This window comes from Teleopsis dalmanni, chromosome 1 (genome assembly GCF_002237135.1).
Source record: "Teleopsis dalmanni isolate 2A chromosome 1, ASM223713v2, whole genome shotgun sequence".
In the NCBI taxonomy this organism is placed as follows: Eukaryota; Metazoa; Arthropoda; class Insecta; order Diptera; family Diopsidae; genus Teleopsis; species Teleopsis dalmanni.
In genome coordinates this window covers 131897860-131918762 of record NC_051846.1, presented here as the reverse complement: position 1 = coordinate 131918762, position 20903 = coordinate 131897860, and the positions used below count along the sequence as shown (strand labels likewise).

The window sequence follows — 20903 nt, the reverse complement described above, 5'->3', positions numbered from 1 at the left end:
GACTACTCGAGGGCAATATCATAGACCTGCTGCAAAATTAGCCGTATTAGATGTTCGTGGAGCGGCAGTTTAGAGTAAGTCGTATTCTTATTAAAGAGATACTGGGGGGAGAATGTTAGAACTCCACTCCATACCCAAAGGTTAATGTGCGTAAAATGTTTGTAAACTTGCTTTGGTCGTTGCAACCGTGCAGCTATAATTAGAAAATGCAACCCAGTGCACACATGAACTGTCAGTTCATGTGTCAGCTGATTGTCATTTGTGCTGGGCTTTTGTTTTTGAGTTCCGGTAGAGGCAAGGCGGTTGTCACGACCAAAAGTAAGTGAAAAAATAATTAATTTTAAGTATTAGAAATTAATAAATTTGTTTTAAGATTTTAAAGCATTACATTACATCACATTACATCACATACACACAAATAACTTGTTTTGCTATTAAAATTTGGTCAACAACAACACTAATTAAAAAATAACATTAACCATATATTTGCTGCTTTTGATGGGAATCCACTGCTGTTGATCTGGTCAATTCGCCCATGGAATATGAATTACAAGTTCTGCCACTCACTTGGCTCGGTCAGAAATTTCACCAAAATATTGTAACCGAAAATTTTTCTTTTAGTCTTTTTAACATTTATAACTTTAGAGACTTCTTATTTGCAATTACACACAAATCTTAAGTTTACTCGCAGCTCTTTAATTTCAGTCAGAAATTTCACCAAGAATATTGTAACCAAAAATTTTCAGTCTTTTTAGCATTTATAACTTTATAGACTTCTTGTTTGCAATTAAACACAAATCTTAATTTACTCGCAACTCTTGAATTTCAAAAACAAAACAAAACTTTTCAGTCATTTTTTTTTTTTTTTTTTATTATTTATAATTTCTGAGACTTTTCGTTTTCATTTCTTTTGCTAGCGATCTATTCCAAACTTAATAAACTTATTAAAGTCACTTTTTTTTTTTTTCTTTTAAAATATTATTAATTTCTGTGATTTCTTAAAAAAAAACGATCACATCGAAGCAACAAACCATCAAAAAGAAGAAGGCTTTTTCACCAAATATCTCCTTTTATATCCTAAATCTTTTTCGTAGACATTTCTGTTACTCGTTTAATACTGGTGCCTTTCCTTTCAACCGTTTTTCCAAAAAGTACCAGTTAATACGGTGATTTATCATTTTTATACATTCCGAATTTTCCAAAACATTGGCATAATTTCTTATAATTTTATTAATATTACTATTGTACATTGCTCTGGCAGCATTGATCATTTTAACTCCTAATTTTGCCTAAAACTTTTCGCCGCGACTCTTGATCAAAACAACATCAAAAGAAAAAAAATGTACAAAAGCTTTCCTTTTTTTTTCTTGCATATTTTGGCATTTTGCTGTGCGTGCAATGCACAGGCTAATTTTAATTAATATAAAAAAAATAAAAAATAAAAATAAAAAAAATGTGTAAACGGTGCGCCACAATATTACTGCCGCGAATTTGGATGATGAAGTGCATGCCCACTTTACAAAAGGAACCACAGTGAAAGAAGCAGGTGCTGCACGGAGACTGCCTGGACAACGTGGGACATGCGAGGTAATATCATGTTGTTCATTTTATTACTCATGTTAACATATCACCTCCTACACACACAGGGCTACACAACAGGATCGAAGCTGTCGATGTCGCCTGCGATATGGAGCGTCTTCGTAGAAAATATTTTTGATGTAGTCTGTCGTGCATAAAATCAGCGTTTTTGTGCCCAGCGTGTGGCTTCGACCCATACTCTGATTCAGATCTCATGTTCTACTGACTGAATTAGCCGGGTACGTCTTCTTAACACACTTTACCTGGCAAAAATATCTTTAGCGTGGTAAGTGCCCATATCCTTACCATCCAACCCTTTTAAGATATATAAGGAATTGCCTACACTTTTTTGAATAATACATTTAATATTTTTTTTTAGCTAGTTTTGGATTATAACATTCAGCTGCATTGCTTTGTCTAAAATTCCTTCTATATACCATTTGTCCTTCTTTAAAAGAAATTGGTTTACTCCTTGTGTTATACACCTTTTCAGCTCTTTGATGAGCCAATTTGAGTTCATGCCCTATCTTTTCTCTTAGTAACTGTTGCCGATCAGACGTCATCATCACAGAAAAATCACCTGTTTTTATAGTAGTAATATTTCGCATCACCTTGTAGGAGTTACCATGCAGCATCATCTGAGTTCCAAATAAGGCATAGTAAGGTTCTATCCCAATCGCGCTATGTGTTACACTCCTGAGTGCCCATGCCGCCTCACTGACATGGCGATCCCAGGTCTTCTGATCCTGAGTTATGAAAGATCGTAAAATTTGGAGCACACTGCGGTTTACCCTTTCAGCTGCATTTGCTTGCGGAGCATAAAATCCCGTTTTGACATGTATGATTCCGTACTTCGAAAGCAGGATCTTAAATTTTTCTGCTGTGAATTGTTTACCATTATCACTATGAATGTACTCAGGTACCCCAAACATATGAAAAATGTCATTTTCAAGGTATTGAGTAACCTTAGCGACCGTGGCTGCTTTCATTGGCTTTAAGAAAATAAATTTCGTAAAGTGATCCAAACATACGAATAACATCGTGTTCCCATCTGATGATCGTGGGTATGGTCCCATAAAGTCGATATATAGTCTTTGGAACGCTTTCTCAGTGATGTGCTGTGCACCCATCAACGGTCTACGCATTTTATTTGAAGCCTTACTGGTGTTGCATATATCACAGTTCTTAATGAAAGATTGTACCTCAACTACCATTCCAGGCCAATAGTAATTAGATCTTAATCTTGCAATAGTTTTGTGTACTCCTCCATGTCCTGCTGAAGGAGAAGAATGTGCGGATTCTAAAAGTTCTTTTCGTAACTCTGTCGGAACCCATAGTTTCCATGCCCTATCTTCCTGAATTAAGTCACCCGTCTTAAAATCCAAGCGCTTGTACACGAACCCTTCAGCTACAGTTAGGTCTGGTAGTTTTTCTCGGTCTGCAACTATCTTTTCTATGAGTTGTAAATATTCATCTGACTTGAAAAATTGCGAACTTAAATCTACCTCCAACTCCACCCTCTCCACTATCACTTCTTCCACATGTGCTCGTGACAACGTTTCAGGTACAATATTCTGCGCACCCTTACGATACTCAATACTGAAGTCGAAAGCTTGAAGTTTGAGGCTCCATCCTGTCATGCCCAGAAATCGTCGAAATTGTTTTGCTGTTCTGGGCTCTGGAAAAATGTTCATGGCCTCAACCTTAGCAGGATCCGTTTTAATAATGCCGTTGCCCACAATGTATCTCAGATACTTTACTTCTATATGACAGAACTTACTTTTCTGTACATTTATTGTCAAGTTAGCTTTACTTAGACAATCAGCAACTTTCTTTAATAACATCATATGAGCTTCGAAATCACTTGAGCATACCAATAGGTCATCAAGGTAAACGAACACACGTTCACGTAGAGCTGCTGGAATAACCTTGTCCATCAGACGACACATTCTCTGAGCGGCATTACACAGCCCGCATGGCATAACCGTAAACTGGTACAGCGGCCTATCTGGTACCGTAAACGCTGTCTTCTCTCTTGGTTCCCTCTCCAACGGGATTTGCCAAAAGGCATCCTTGAGATCTATCGCCGAAATATACTTGGTGTCCTGCAACCTACTTAGGATCCCTTCAGTGTGGGGCAAAGGATAGGCGTCTTTGATTGTGCGATCGTTGACCTTACGTGCATCTAAACACAACCTATGTTTATTTTCCTTCACAACTAAGGTTACAGGCGAACTCCAGCTACTATTGCTTTCTTCAATAACTCCTAGGCTCAACATTCGATCTAATTCATCATACATCAGCTTTTGAATAGCAGGCGAAATCGGGTAGTGTCGTTGCTTCACGGGTAGCTGTTCATTCGTTACCTCTATCTTATGACTTTCGACACTGGTACTTCCTAAGCCTAATTCACTAAAAGAAGGAAATTCCTTAACTACTTGCTCTAATTTCGTTTGCTGGCTAGTATTCAATGGGTGTTGTTCGGTTAATTTTAAATCAGCAGAACAGGTGTCAATTCGCCTATGTTGCCTAACGCTTCAGCTTTTCGGATTCGCTTGGTAATCAAGGGGATCTCAAATGCCTTCCAGAAGTCGATTCCAAAGTAGAATGGTTGCTGTAGTGTGGGTACTACTAAAAAATCCATAATTTCTGTTTGACCTTCCCAAAGGACTGGTAGTGATACTACTCCAATCACAGGTACCTCTCCCCACTAGCAGTTTTTATGGCTTTACCTGTTAATTTTACTAGCTTACTTGGTTGCTTTTGTAGAAACTCTAATGCTTCTTTTCCTATACAGTTGGTCATTGCTCCTGAGTCTAATAAGGCCATCACTTCTTCCTGATTAACCTTAGTTTTGACATAAATTCTATTATCTCCATCTAATGTAACTATTGTATCTACAATTTTACTAAGACTTGTCTTAACCAAACGCCTTTTATGTCTAAGTTTTAAAATTTTTCTAAATTTCCTATTCCTTTTACATTGGTTTGATACGTCCACATTACAAATTCTTTCTCGGTTCTCCTCACATTCCAGATTGTGTTGATGTAGTGGTTTAACTACCCTTGTTCTTTCGTTACTGCTATAGTGCTCGCTGTGCTGTTCACCTCTTTTCTCTACTTGTATCTGTACCCCGGGTTCGGCTTCTGTGGACATCGATTCCCGGGTGTCCATGTCCTTGAACCGTTTCCCTTATTACCATCATATCTAGAATAGGATGAGTTCTTGTTGCACAAAAAGCACGTCATATCATGAAAATGTGACTTACAAATGGTTTTTTGGTCAGAACCTTGCCTAATTGTATAAAAGTCTACGGGCATACCGCACGAATAGCACAAATTTAAGTGGAAAGGTGAGGGACAAAGAGCACCTCTATCTTGCCTACTTTTTCCCACATCGTTATTACCATCCTTCTCTACCCCACTTCTATATCGGGTCAATCTCTCCGGTTCTGGATCACTTCGGACTTTTGACATATCCATGCCTTTCTCACGATGTTCCAAACCTATTACCTCTACCCCCCATCTAGGGTTATTTTTCTGGTCCCTATACTCTATTTCTTTCTGACAAACCTCACTGATGTGTTGATTCCTCCCTTTGTTTTCTCTTAACAATTTTTCAGCTCGGTTACACTCCCTCCGTAGATCGGTCAAAGAGCTGAAAGTAGCTGAAAACAACAGGCTAGCCAATCCTGCTCTGATATTGTTCTTGATAATAGCGGCCAGATCTGGCTCCGGTATTTTCCTTTTCAGCCTGAAAGTCAAGTCATGGATGTCTTTGTAGAATCGCTCAAAATCTTCATTAGGTTGTTGTTTCCGCTCCATGATCCTTCTGATTATATCATAATCACTTTCTGCTGATTTAAACTAATAACTCTGGTTTTAACTGAAAATAATCGAAATACCGATTACTTTCTTGGTGTTCCAATAACTGCCAGAACCATTTCAGAGCATCACCTGACAGCAGACAATGGAATTCGGTAAACAGCTGCTGATATGACACACCATACTGCTCACGCATTCTCTCGACGCTAAACGAAAAGCTTTCCACCGTCATATCTCGATTGGAGCCATCAAATTTGATGTGCCATCTTTCTAAATCCACGTTCCTTTTAAATGGCTTATCAAAATCCACACTCACATTTGTAGCATGTTGGGGACTTGTACTTAAAGGTTTCCCTCCACTTCTTTCATTCTATTATTCAGAGCCCCAACTTCTACTCTCAGAGACTGAATACAATCTGTAAAGAAATCTTGTTGTTGTCTCATCATACCTGCAAATTGCCTAACCAATTCTTCATTCATTGACGAGCCAGGTAATCTTTGTTACCTTTGCTTGCCGTTTCTCTGTCTTTCGATCTGGTTTCGATCTCGGTCGGACTCTCGGAGTCGCTAACATTATCAAGAGTTAAATGTTCGAGTTTACTATCGAAACTAAAAGATCTTTGGCGTGCATATTTCTCGTCTGATTTTATTTCTGGCTTCTGAGCTAACTTTTCTGTTAAAGGACGTCTCTTAGTTCTAGGTCTAGCACCTCTTACCTGGCTGCTAGCACCTTCATCTACCACGACTTCATTATATGTAGGCTCCATATTTGTTACACCTCTGATCCTTATCTGATATAATTCTAATTAATATAGCAATTCACAAAAAAAATTTCAAAAATTGAATTCAGATAAAACTATTCTATCTAGCAAGAACTTGTTAACTAACAGAGTTAAAGAAAAATACGAAAAATTACTTGATATATATAATAATAAGGTTTTGCTTTTGGGAACTCAAAAAAAAACTTATTATATTATGATATTATTAAACTTATTACCAACTTACTATAATGGCAATTTGTGTCCTTGTTATAAATTAAATTCAAATTACTACTAAGCTCTGGGTAGTACTATTAATCAGGACACATCATGATTAGGCGTAAACTTGCTTATGAATTTATATAAAACGTTCGTCTATCTGTCTGTCTGTCATGTAATCCTATCGTACTGATATCTACTCAAGAATAAGTTGTTAAGTAAGTCAATCCCACTGGCCCAAACACAACAATACCTAAATCTATCATTACTCAGATATGTATGAAAGAGTTCATGTAATTGACTTTCCTAAAAAACTTTGAAGACATAGTTTTACTTTTAACTGGTTCAAGGTAAAACGACTTCATATCAAACTAATGAACTACGCTAGTACTGCAATGCCTATTCCGACGGAACAGAAATTAGACAAGACAATTGTTAGTCAACCTACCGGGTTTAACTAACCATACTTCATAGTAAAAAAAAATTTAACAAACTAAATAACATTTTCAACCAACAATCTACCTAAAAACTAAGTGACATCGCAATGTATAGTTTGTTTTAACAAACTTTTACAAGACGAATGTTAACTAAGCCACTGGCTAATCGATCTATTAAGGAAATGCAAATCTTCTTGTGTGAGTCTCCGTTGTCTGTCCCAAAGTTGTCTCTGTTATCTCGTCGTTGTCTCGTCGTTCGTTGGGCGCCATTTTGTTGTGTCAGCCATGTTGTAATTATGGTGGTTCTAGAAGCCTAGCATGGCACGCTGGCAGGCCCGGTATGCTCGCCGGTTTTGGGTGTAAGTTCTTGGCAACTATTGGCCACCTGCTGACAACAAACAAAAAAATATCGTGCCATTGACAAATTCTATATAATTCTATTTAGTACTTTTTCTAAGTCTTTCAGTCCTGTCAACTGTTCTATCTTCATAAGCAGTCTATTTCATTCTACTCCTATAAACGCCTCATAACATGTCCCTGTACTACCCTTTTGAGCTTAATATATTCCTAGCCAGACATCATGTTGGATTGATCAGTAACTATAGAAAATTAGAAGAAACAGAGACAAACCTTCTCACCTTTTCGTAATATGAAGACCTAGCATATAATCCTTCTATTATGTGTTTTTTTTTATATATATGTATTTATTTAAAAGCGTCCAATATATAATTTTAAATAACAATTCTTTATATCAAAATATATAATTTTAAATAACAATTCTTTTATTCGGATTATTTAGTTAACTATCATTCAAATAATTATCTCAAAAATACAAACAAATTCTCAATAAATGTATATATAAATATATATATGTAAAGTAGTATATGAGAGGCCAGCAGTGGTAAAGCAGTCAAGTATAAGCCGGTTAAGCAGTAAGCAGTCAGCAGTGAGCAGTTCAGTTGGCGACGTTGAGTGAGTCAGTCGTATTTTAAAAGTTGTCAAGTTCGGTCGTCGTTTGAGCAGGCAGTTGTGCTATCGTATTTTTTAATTAATTGTTTATATAATTCTTCATTATTTTTATTATTACTTAATAAAACCTTATTATTTACTTAATAAAACCTTATTATTTACATTTGGGGGCTCAACCGTCGAGCTAAAAAATAAAAAGTGGATACAAAATTGTTAAAAGTTGATCGAAAATTCTGTGTCTGTAAGTATAGACACAAAGAAAATAAAATAATAAAAACCAAGCCGCAAGCTGGACACAAAAGGAGAACACGAATTAAATAAAAAAAGCGTTGCAAAAATAGGCGCGCAAAACGTTGCTGAAAAAGAAAAACAAGAACAACAATATTACACACGTTCGCAGGCGTTCAGAAGGAGATCGTTCAGTGCGTCGCAAAGAGGAGAAACAGCAGTTGAAGCAGAAAAAGAAGGAATATCAAAAAATAAAGCGATCACAATGGAAGCAAAAGTGGATGAAAATAATAAAAATTTACAGCAACTTATTCAACTTTTAACACTGAAAATTCAAGCAGATGAAATCAAACAACCTGAACCTAAAATAGCAGTTGAAAATGTTGCAAAAATTATTTCAGACTTTGATGGGGAAACAGTGCCGGTGTGTCATTGGTTTGAAGCACTGTTAGCTGAATTTCAAAAAACACTAAGCAGCGCTGAAGTACATAAGATGTTAAGTGAGCGCAAAAAAAAGAGAGACGAAAGTTTCCACGAATATGTTTTAAATATGAAAAAAATTGCTGTTCTGGGTCATGTGGAAGTAGAATCAGTTATTCGATACATAGTTGATGGTCTATATATCAAAAACGAATATAAATTTGGTTTTTACAGCTGTAAAACATACCAAGAGCTCAGAGAGAAATATGAAATATTCGAGCGGGTAGGAGAAAGCAACAAACATGAGAAGCACCAGTTTAAGGGTAACGAGGAAAACATTGGCAGTTTTAAAATAACACATTGTTTTAATTGTGGCTCATCACAGCATAAACGTGCACAATGTAAAGAAGAAGTAAAATGTTTCAAATGCAATGGCAATGGCCATATGGCAAAAGAATGTACAACTATAAAATATAGTGTCAACCTAATAACCTGCGAGAGGCGAAATAAGTTGATCAAAATTAATAATAAAACCGTTAAGTGCTTAATCGATAGTGGTGCCGATGTATCGCTGATACGAAAGAGCGTATATAACGAAGAATTTAGCGCGTGTACACTACAAAAAAGTGACGCTGAACTAATTGGTTTGGGCAAGGCGGCGACTGCAGTTATAGGCAAGTTCCAGGCACAAGTCAAAATCGACGAGTTGCAGACGGTACACACATTCTTGGTAGTAGCAGATGCAAGTATAAATGTGGATGTAATTGCTGGATTCGACTTGCTACAAAAATTTACAGTCACTTTACAGGCGGAGGGGTACAAATTTTCACCGGCTACAGAGAACGACAGCGCAAAGCATAACATTTACAAGGTGATAGAGAATAATGCGGAGCAGCAATATAAAACAGCTGTAATACAGATGATTAATAACTACAAGCCGTTGAAGTTGCATATTAGACCAAGCTGCAATGACGAAACACTCTGCGAGCAACCTAGTGGACTATCAGCACCTGAACGAAAAGCAATACAAAAACAGGTAGAGGAAATGAATGCTGCATTAAGTATGAACAACTTAATTGAGGACGATAAGAAATGCACAATGAATGAAGTTTATGATGATAAACAGGTCAAAGAATTACGAGTGAATCATAATACGGATGATTTTTCTGAAAGGAAGACTGATATATTGACCTTAAAAGATAATGATGTCTTAAATGAGAAAGATGGTGACACGTTGATTAACCTTAATATGATTGATGATGAACATTATTGTAAAAATGTGCACAATAAAAAACTAAACCCCATTAATGACGGCTATGATGTATATGAAGAACAGTATGATCAATTCAGTTATTCTACTGATCGTAATATGTTAGAAAAATCTGATAAGGATTTCGATGGTAAGAAAGGAAAAATAAAGAATTTTGTGATCGACGAAAAGTTAGTACATGAGCAAGGGCATCGTAAAAAATTAGTGGATATTAAAACAAAGTTAATTGGAGATTGTTTGGAAACTTTAGATGATACTGAAATTACTTTAGCATCAAATACATTATCTGAGACTGAAATCGAAAAATTCAAAAAGCCGAAAAAGAGAGTTAAAAAACTACGACAGAAATTAAAAGCCGAAGATCTTTTACTATTAACTGAGAAACCTGTGGAACGCAATGAAATCCGAGAAGATGTTAAAGAACGAATAAAAAAGGCACAAGAAATACGCAAGGGAAATTACGACAAAGATCGGCAAGAGTTGAGAGCAAAAGCTAAAGATGGAATAATAGCAGCACAGAATGCGTACAAAAAGCAGTTTGATAGCAAACGGAAACAAGAAAATGTGTATAACCTAGGCGATTTGATAGCGATAAAGAGAACACAGTTTGGGGCTGGACGAAAACTAGCCAGCGAATACGTGGGTCCTTATAAAGTGACTAAAGTGAAACGCAACGGAAGATACGAGGTGGAAAAAGCAGCAAATACCGAAGGTCCTAACAACACGTCAACCAGTTGTGACAACATGAAATTATGGAAATATATCATTAACGAAGAAGATTTATTGTCATCAGAGTCTGATGACGATGTGCAGGATGGCCGAGTGTAAAGTAGTATATGAGAGGCCAGCAGTGGTAAAGCAGTCAAGTATAAGCCGGTTAAGCAGTAAGCAGTCAGCAGTGAGCAGTTCAGTTGGCGACGTTGAGTGAGTCAGTCGTATTTTAAAAGTTGTCAAGTTCGGTCGTCGTTTGAGCAGGCAGTTGTGCTATCGTATTTTTTAATTAATTGTTTATATAATTCTTCATTATTTTTATTATTACTTAATAAAACCTTATTATTTACATATATGTATCAAAATAAAATTCAAATACTATGTGTATAAAAAAAAAAAATATACAATAATAATAAAAAAAGCAATTAAAAAAAAAAAAAAAATCTACTGCACATCAGTTTGGCGGCTTTTGTTTTTCTACCTTTTTTTTTTATTCATTTATAAATCAAGCAATTTTGTAAATAGGCACTTACCCTCATCGACGAGATGACGTCACTTCATGTTGTTGGAGTACCTAGTTAGTCAAATTTAAAAACAAATCTACATATATATACATATGTATATAAAAATTTAAAAATAAACAAAACCAGACACCTGATGCTTTAGTAGAAAGATTTTTTTGTCTTTCTTTTTTACAAGGTGTACAATCTCTTAATAAATGAATTTACTTTCATGTAAAAAAAAATAAAAAAATTCTTTTATATACAAATGACACTAATAGAAAATTCAAGTGTAAATAAACTAATTCAAATAATAAAATATAATAAATTAAACCAAAAAAAAAATTAACATTAAGCACATCAAAAAAAACTAAAAAGGTTTTTTTTTTTTTTTTCTCTGGACACCTCCAGTGGGTTTCGCGACAAGTAAAATATTAAATCCTGTACTCTCCGCTTACTAATAGGTTAGCTTACCGCAACAGCCGCTATTTGATGTAGTTGTGTTGGGTTACTTAACTTATATTTACTTACTTATATTTGCTGCTTTTGATGGGAATCCACTGCTGTTGATCTGGTCAATTCGCCCATGGAATATGAATTACAAGTTCTGCCACTCACTTGGCTCGGTCAGAAATTTCACCAAAATATTGTAACCGAAAATTTTTCTTTTAGTCTTTTTAACATTTATAACTTTAGAGACTTCTTATTTGCAATTACACACAAATCTTAAGTTTACTCGCAGCTCTTTAATTTCAGTCAGAAATTTCACCAAGAATATTGTAACCAAAAATTTTCAGTCTTTTTAGCATTTATAACTTTATAGACTTCTTGTTTGCAATTAAACACAAATCTTAATTTACTCGCAACTCTTGAATTTCAAAAACAAAACAAAACTTTTCAGTCATTTTTTTTTTTTTTTTTTATTATTTATAATTTCTGAGACTTTTCGTTTTCATTTCTTTTGCTAGCGATCTATTCCAAACTTAATAAACTTATTAAAGTCACTTTTTTTTTTTTTCTTTTAAAATATTATTAATTTCTGTGATTTCTTAAAAAAAACGATCACATCGAAGCAACAAACCATCAAAAAGAAGAAGGCTTTTTCACCAAATATCTCCTTTTATATCCTAAATCTTTTTCGTAGACACTTCTGTTACTCGTTTAATACTGGTGCCTTTCCTTTCAACCGTTTTTCCAAAAAGTACCAGTTAATACGGTGATTTATCATTTTTATACATTCTGAATTTTCCAAAACATTGGCATCATTTCTTATAATTTTATTAATAGGCCTTTTCGGTGGTTCGCAAGTACGGCAAAAAATGCATGTTGGCCTATGTTGGCCTATGTGGGCCACGCGAGTCATTGGTATCACTGTTGCAATCTGTCAAATGTTTTGTTTTGACAAACAGCAAATTTTGTATATGTGCATATAAATCAAATATATTTTTATAAAAATATTATAAAATTAAAATGAACACGGAATTAAAACGAATGGTAAGAATATTGGAAATTTAAAAATAAAACACTAAGATAAGTAAATTTTTGTAGGTACTGTAGATGTTGGGAGAAGAAAGCAACGTTTTGCAGCGGCCAAGGGATGCAAGTTGTTTCACGGATTTTTTAAATGTTATGAATGCACTTTAGAAAACACTTCGTTTTCTTTGTGGTCCATAGTTTGCGTGTATTTCTATAAAAAATTGTTTAGAAAAACTTCAAAAATTATGTTTGTTTTATTAATTTTTAATGTTTTATTAACTACAAATTAAATGAAATAAAATAAACGTTACTTGGTAATAACTAATATAATAAAAAATTCAATGTGCTTAATACTTACGATTTCTCCATTCTTATTATTTCTTCGTTACTTTTCAAGATTTTTCAAATTTTTTAATTCTGTTTGAATGTTTATTTCCTTAATTTTTGACATTTGATTGCACTATTTGTTGGAATTTTCAATGAAAGTTCACAATAGTTCGCTTATTGCGTTGGTAACATTTTTTTTTTACTGGCCGATGTGGTTGGCCGAGTAGTGAAAATAGTGTTGTTGTTTTGCATACATGCGGCCAGTATAGGCCTGCATAGGCCAGCAACTTGCTGTTTTTTGCCGTACTTGCGAGCCACCGAAAAGGCCTAATATTACTATTGTACATTGCTCTGGCAGCATTGATCATTTTAACTCCTAATTTTGCCTAAAACTTTTCGCCGCGACTCTTGATCAAAACAACATCAAAAGAAAAAAAATGTACAAAAGCTTTTCTTTTTTTTTTCTTGCATATTTTGGCATTTTGCTGTGAGTGCAATGCACAGGCTAATTTTAATTAATATAAAAAAAATAAAAAATAAAAATAAAAAAAATGTGTAAACGGTGCGCCACAATATTACTGCCGCGAATTTGGATGATGAAGTGCATGCCCACTTTACAAAAGGAACCACAGTGAAAGAAGCAGGTGCTGCACTGAGACTGCCTGGACAACGTGGGACATGCGAGGTAATATCATGTTGTTCATTTTATTACTCATGTTAACATATCACCTCCTACACACACAGGACTACACAACACAACTGCTAGAAGTTTCCGTCCTCTTTGTGTTATTAACCTTGAACCCCAGAATGTGTGCTTGGCATTAAAATAGCCTGCGTCCAGAAATTTAGAACCGAGTGTTTTAAAAAAGTTTTGGAAGTCTTGGACTTCTATATTAATTGGGTGGACAATATATTGCAGCTATTACGACATTTTCTCCATATTCATCAAATCGGATAGCTGTCGATTGTAGATAATCTTTGCTGAAGTCTTCTAAAACAATGTGTTTAAGCCTTTTTTTTATTATAATACCAGTACCTCCACGAGCCATACCTTTGAGATGCTTGGTGTCATAAAAGCAGTAATTTGGAATTTTGGAAGTGTTTTTTTGAGTAAAATGTGTTTGGGACACAAGCATAATATCAATTGCATTACTAATTAAAAAATATTCAATTTCAAATTTGTGGTTGTTTATACCGTTGGCATTCCAGTGACATATTCTGATGGAGTTGCTCATTTTTTCATTATCAGAGTTTGCATTGGAGCAGTTTGATTTTTTATAAGTTCTTGCATCAACTTTGCACACTATACATAAAAAGATCAAGACTTTGGATCAGTGTTCTAGCGTCTCTTTTAAATTATCTACTGCCGGTTTCGTCAATTGTTGAGGTTGAACATTTTCTCTTAATACATTTGCATAACTTTTGCCTTTAGAGATTGTTGCTTCTGTATTGTTTATTTGTTCTTGGTAGTAATTTTTGGGTGGCGTTTGGCTCAAGTGTACTTGGCGTTGTAATCTCTCGCCGCAAGAAATCTTTCACCTAGAGTTAAAAAGTAATCCGTAAATTGGGTCTCAGTAATGTTGAAGCGAGGAGGGCACTAAACTGCCGATAAAGTTAAATTTTTTCCTGTGTGCTTAAGGCATATTGATGTGGTTTGCATATAATTATGAGCATATGTACCTAGAAAATTGTGTTTTAGACACCTGTACCACCATGTGCTTTGCCATCTGGGTGATTGGTTTTATAAAATAAATAACCAGGAATAGAAAAGAAATTTTTGTTTGTTAGATGTGTTTCTGAGCAAAGCATTACATCCACACTTTCTCGGGACATGAAATGTGTGAGTTCAAGTTTATGTTGGCTTAAGCCGTTTGCATTCTATGTACAAATTTTTAAAGTACTCATTATTTAGACAAAAACATTTGCATTAATTGGCTTTGCATTTTAACTATCTCGTTAAGAGTAGTTTGCATGATTGACATGAACTGAGTTAAGCTCTGAGTAAGAGTGGAGATCATTATTTCCAAACTATTACTTTGAACTGGAGGGGCTTGTTGCTTGTCAGATTTAACGACATTAGCATATGATACACCTGGTGTAACAGGCTTAGAAGTTAAAGTTTGGAGTTACTTCTTGTAGGATTACGCAACGTTTCTTTCTGCAGAGCTAAAAGCTTCAGTTCTTTATAAATAGGACAGCCTCTGTAGTTTGCAGTGTGATTTCTACTGCAGTTGCTTCATTTTTTGGAGTTGGTATCCTTTAATGCTTTTTTATCGCATTCGGAACTATGGTGAAGCTCGCCACAAGCAACGCACACTGTACGAAGAGTGCAATATGACTTAGTATGGCCATACTATTGGCAGTTTGTGCATTGCACCGGACCATTTCTTTTGTGGGGCTCCTCAACGGTAATTCTGCGGTGAAGTAAATACTGTGGGTTGTAGATGGGATGGCTCTCATTTTTTATAAGCTTAGAAGCTTCCGGGTGAAGTTCAACTTTGAACATAGGTTGTGGGATTTTATCTTTGTTAACAATGTTTATAACTGCTCTAGCGCTAAAGCCTTTTTCGCTTAGGGCATTTTTTATCTCAATGGGTTCTACATCTGATTCGATGCCTTTAAGTACGACAATAAGGCCCTTACAACTCTTTAGTTGGTATGTGTAGTAATTTTTTTTGCTGTCTTCGAAATATTTGGTTATGACTCTAAAATTGTTTTCAGTGCCGATTTGGATTTTGATTTCGTGTATATTGCCCCTGGTTACAGGTACAATATGAAAAGTATTATTTCCAATCAGACTTGCAAGGATTGTAACAAAGTTATTTGAGCTGCGTTCATGCAAGTAGATTGGAGGCGGTTTAAAATTTTTGTTAATAGGCTGATTAGCTTCTTCTGTAGTTTCAGCTAATTCAGCAAATCTATTGCCAGAAATAATGTTTGTAGTTGCACTATCTTTGATAGTTTTAGTTATTTTAGCACCTTTTGAATTGCTTTTTTGAGGACTAAGTTTGCGTTTCATATTTACATAGCGTTCCATGCCTGTTTGGACCTTTATTTTATTTTTTGGAGTCGCTAAGTCGGAAAATGCAAGCGAAGCTGCTGAAGGTGCAATGTTTGACAAACTTTTGTTATGTCACATACATACACTTCAATTGCTTATTTTCAACTTTTAAAATATTTAATAATAAATTATTTAATTCCATTATTTAAGAGTATATTTTATTTATAACATTTCTTAAGTGCAGTTTTTCCATTTATTTAGTAAATAATGAATATAATTTAATTTTAATTGAAAACTTTAAAATATTTTAAATAATTTTCCAGCTCCGATGTTTGTTTCAACTTAATTAAGTCACATACATAAAATATGTATGCCTCTACACTTCGCTTGCTTATTTTCAACTGACCCTGCTACCACGAGGTTCTGCAAGATCTCCCTCAACTGCACACGTTGTTCGAAAAAAGCTCGTCAGAATCGACCGGTTTATCTCCTGCGCCTCTCTTACATGCGCGCTCACCATTTTCTGCCGGTCGACCTGACTCTGATGACACCCTATTGAAGGTGCATTCACAACACCCCTTCCCTCTTGCGGAGGAGCCTTAATGCTCCTGAACGAAAAGGAAACCCTGGGTTGTTGATCGGTATTGTGCGGCTCCGTGTGGCGGTGTTATTCTGGGTATGTTGACAGTGACAGTGAATGCTCAAGCGGTATAATTTATTTCTAATTAATTTTTTTTTTTTAAACTACATATAGATTATATAACTAATTAACTATCTTATAACCAATTCTAAATTACAACTTCAGCTTTTTGTTTTTTGTAATTAAAAAATAGAAATTAAATTACACCTTAATCTTAAGTAATAATAAAATATATATGTAAATCTTATTTTATGTAACTACCTTAATATTTAAATACAATTTAAAATTACAACTTCGTCTTTTTGGTTTTTATAAATTACACTTTAATCTTAAGTATTAATAAAATATATATGTGAATCCTATTTCATATAAATACCTTAATATCTTAAATACAATTTAAAATTACAACTTCGTCTTTTTGGTTTTTATAAATTACACTTTAATCTTAAGTATTAATAAAATATATATGTGAATCCTATTTCATATAAATACCTTAATATCTTAAATACAATTTAAAATTACAACTTCATCTTTTTGTTTTTGTAATTAAAAAATAAAAATTAAATTAAATTTTAATCTTAAGTATTAATAAAATATATATGCGTATGTATACTGGATTACATAACTAATTTACTATATTAACTACAATTAAAAATGCATAATATAATTAATAATATAACTAAACGTTTCCAAAGCTGTTTACCCATTGAATGCTCATACAAAACCTCCCTTTTACATCTGATTCGCAGATGTTCCTTGCTATACACGGTTTGCTACGTTACCTCGAACCCCCTTTACCAGATTCTTATGGAACCATTTGTTTTTTCCCTTGACTAGCAACTGCACGTTAACTGGCTCACGAACCCGTATCACTCGGTATGGTCCCTCCCAAACAGGGGAAAACTTATTTTTCTTTTGCTGGTTTCTTAACCAGACCATATCCCCCACTTGGAACAACCTCTCCTTGGTTCCCTGGTCATAATATCCTTTAGATCTCTGTTTCGCTGCCATAGTGTGAGTTCTAGCTAGCTCATGGGTCCGCTGTATTTGATATTTTAAAATTTGAGTGTAGTCGTCAATATTATACAAAGGAGAGGGTTTCCTTTTTAATGAGACTGGCATCTCAACTCAAATCCGAAAAGAATTCTTGTGGGCGTTTGTCTGGTAGCTGAGTGTATGTGATTGTTGTGGACATGCATGGCATGATGGAGCCATTCATCCCAATTCGTTCCATTCTCTGCTACGAAGCTCCTCAGAAATTCTGCGAGGGGTCTGTGACTTCTCTCCAAAGATCCATTGGCCTGCGGGTGGTATGGCGTCGTAAACAATTTCTTAGTGCCCAATAATTTGCATGTTGCCCTAAACATTTTGGAGGTAAAATTCGCACCGTTGTCCGTCACTAATGTACGGGGAATTTGGAACCGTGAGACGATTTCATTGAAATATGCCCTAGCCACTGTCTCTGCTTCTGCGTTTGGCAGCGCTACACAGCACATATACTTGGAGAAGTCATCTTGAAATGTTGCAATCCACTTATTGCCTCCAGCAGTCTGAGGCAACGGCCCCACTAAATCCATATAAACCTTATCGAATGGTCGATGTGGCGTATCCGCAATTACCATTGGCATACGTTCAACTCTAGCGCTCTTGTTTCGTTGACAAAGTTTACACGCTCCCACGAAATCCTTAATTTTCCGCTGCATTCCCGTCCACTTGAATTGACGGCGAATTCGGAAATACGTTCGCACCGCCCCCTGGTGGCCCCCTACCCCCGTATCATGAAATTGCTTCAACACTCTTTGTATTTCCTCTGGGTCCGTTAAAAAAATGGCCTCATCTCCACCCCTATAGAGTCCTCTATTGGTGGATTGATCGACCTTGGGTTATTTTCCTCTGTACTCTTCATCTGTGCCCTTGTTGTTACCACAAACTCTCCCGGAATCCTGCTTAGCGCATCTGCATTTTGATTTGGCTTCCCCGGCTTATAACGAATTTCGAAATCGAATTCAAGCAATTTTAAACTAAATCTCCCTAATCTCGAACCTTGATCCTTTAGATTAGCCATGCCTCTCAAAGGTTTATGATCAGTGTAAACCTTAAAATGCCTACCCAAAAGGTACGAGCGAAAATTTCTAGCCGCCCATACTATCGCTAGGTATTCTTTTTCAATGGTAGAATACCTCCTCTCGGCCGGATTCAATACACGACTTGCGTAGTACACTGGTAAGTCCTTGCCTAATTCCCCTTGTGATAATACCGCACCTAGCGCAGCATTACTTGCGTCTGTTGTCAGATTAAAAGGTAGGGAGAAATCCGGAAACTGAAGTACTGGGGGATTAGTTACCGCAGCCTTAAGTTGTTTCATCGCGGCTTCACATTGTTCGGACCACTGGAATTTGACATTCTTCCGTAATAAATGATTTAACGGAAGAGATATTTCAGATGCTCTTGGTATGAATTTCCTATAATAATTATTTAGACCAAGGAAAGCTTGTAACTCCTTTACGTTTTTTGGTGCGGGTATATCTTGGACACATTTTACCTTTTCTGGGTCAGGTTCAACCCCCTTTCTAAACACTTATGTCCCAAGTAAACCACTTCCCGTCTCAAAAATTGACACTTACCAGTTTTTAGCTTTAACCTATGTTTCCTGAGTACACCGAATACCCTCGGTAGCCGCTCTTCGTGATCTATCAAATTCCGTCCATGAATAACGATATCATCTAGGTACACAAAACAGTCCATACCTTGGAGGCCTGTCAAAATGCTGTTCATTATCCGCTGAAAAGTCGCTGGGGCCCCCGATAGACCAAACGGCATACGAACAAATTCATAATGACCTGTTTGTGTACTAAAAGCCGTTTTCTTCCGGTCCCTGGAGTCCACTAATACTTGATGGTAACCGCTAGCCAGGTCTAAAGTGCTGAAGTACCTGCAACTCCCCAGCTGATCCAATATTTCGTCTATCCTGGGAATAGGGAACACCTGTTTTTGGGTTCTCTCATTTATTCTCCGGAAATCAACGACTAGTCTCCACTTCTGGTTGCCGTCTTGGTCGCCTTTCCTAGGCACCAGTAGGATGGGCGAGTTCCATGGTGAAATACTCGGAGCTACAATTCCCTTCTCCAACATCTCGTCTACTTGCCTCTTTATTTCATTTTTGTGGGCCTCGGGAAGCCTGTATTGCTTAGTATTTACTGGAACTGTTCCAGGACCCATCGCTATTTTGTGGTTCAATACCGTAGTATAAGAGAGGTCCTCGCCTTCCAGGTGAAATACTTCCGGAAATTCCCTGACTATACTCTCTAGCGACTCCCTTTCTTCTGGATTAAAATAGCTACTAAAGCCAATTTCATCAAATATCTGGTGAAGTTGCCCTGATTCACCATGATGGGGCCCCAGGTTAGCCTTGCTAGTATGTATTTCTCCTACCAGGGTAGCTTCATTATCTACCAGGCTCCAATCCTCCAGTCTCCAGGCCCTCGAACCATGTTCCAACCCCAATCGCACCTGGTATTCATTCCCGTTCAGGACATGTACCACACCAACCCCCTCCTTGAAGGTAGTTAACGTACCTCCAATGTAGACTTGAGGAAGAATTTCCGCTTTGTCAACCACCATATCTCCGTCCGGAATATCTGCTTTGACTCGCACTATCATTGTGGACCTGGGAGGGATTGTCACTGCCTCTGCAATACAAATCCCACTCTCAACTCCATTCTTTATAAGCGGAAAAGTCGTTATTCTGGTCTGATTATGAAAAAAACTTAACGCGCATCAATCATTGACCGATTTCACAATTCATCTCTACCCAGCAACCCGTCTGCCGGTATCTCACTTCCCTCTGGTACAACATGTAGATTTAACTATAGACCTGGTTCGTTATTATTTGTAGCGATCACCGTCCCCTCTGTCATAATTCTTCCTCCAAATACTCCTACGAGCTCTTTTTGCTGTGATCTATCTATTCCTTCCTCTACCGCCAAAGCTTCGGATTTAACCAAACTGGTATCCGATCCCGAATCCACCAATAGGAGTAATTTCTTCCCTGTCGCTACATCACATGGAAATTCTACATAAGCATCGTCGCAGTGCTACGAACACCTTGAGTAAGCGTTAAAGTTAATTTCCTTATCACTCTTACTTCGTGAATTAGTTTCGTCACCTTCTCTTGTATATATGTACGTCTTTGCCCATATATCCTTTACAGCCCGAGCAATTGTATAAAATGTCATACATAGTGTTGCCGAAAATTGCGAATAATTTAAAAACCTTTGTCTGGCAATCATGACAAACAGCTGATTTGGAGACTTCGAAATTTTTAGTAACATTTCCGTTTTTCATTTTCTCTCTTTTCTTGTTTGTGATTGCTAGACAAAGGTAAGTAAATTTTAGTTTAATTTTTCAATCGTAATATTTTACTGTAATCATTAATTATGTTACAGATTTTTTAAGCGCAAAATAAAGAGTGCTATTTAAAATTGTCAAAGGTGCATTTATATACTTATTTTTTACAACAAGAAATTCTTAAAAAATCTTTCAAAG

General features: G+C 36.1%; 1 protein-coding gene across 1 annotated transcript; it reads left to right on the top strand.

Moving 5' to 3' along the window:
* The first annotated feature begins 8278 nt into the window (after nucleotides 1-8278).
* LOC119666164 lies at nucleotides 8279-10703 on the top strand. The gene has a single exon (XM_038075447.1). The coding sequence runs from the start codon at nucleotides 8279-8281 to the stop codon at nucleotides 10529-10531; it is 2253 nt and encodes a 750-aa protein (XP_037931375.1). The 3' UTR covers nucleotides 10532-10703.
* The last annotated feature ends 10200 nt before the right edge of the window (nucleotides 10704-20903 follow it).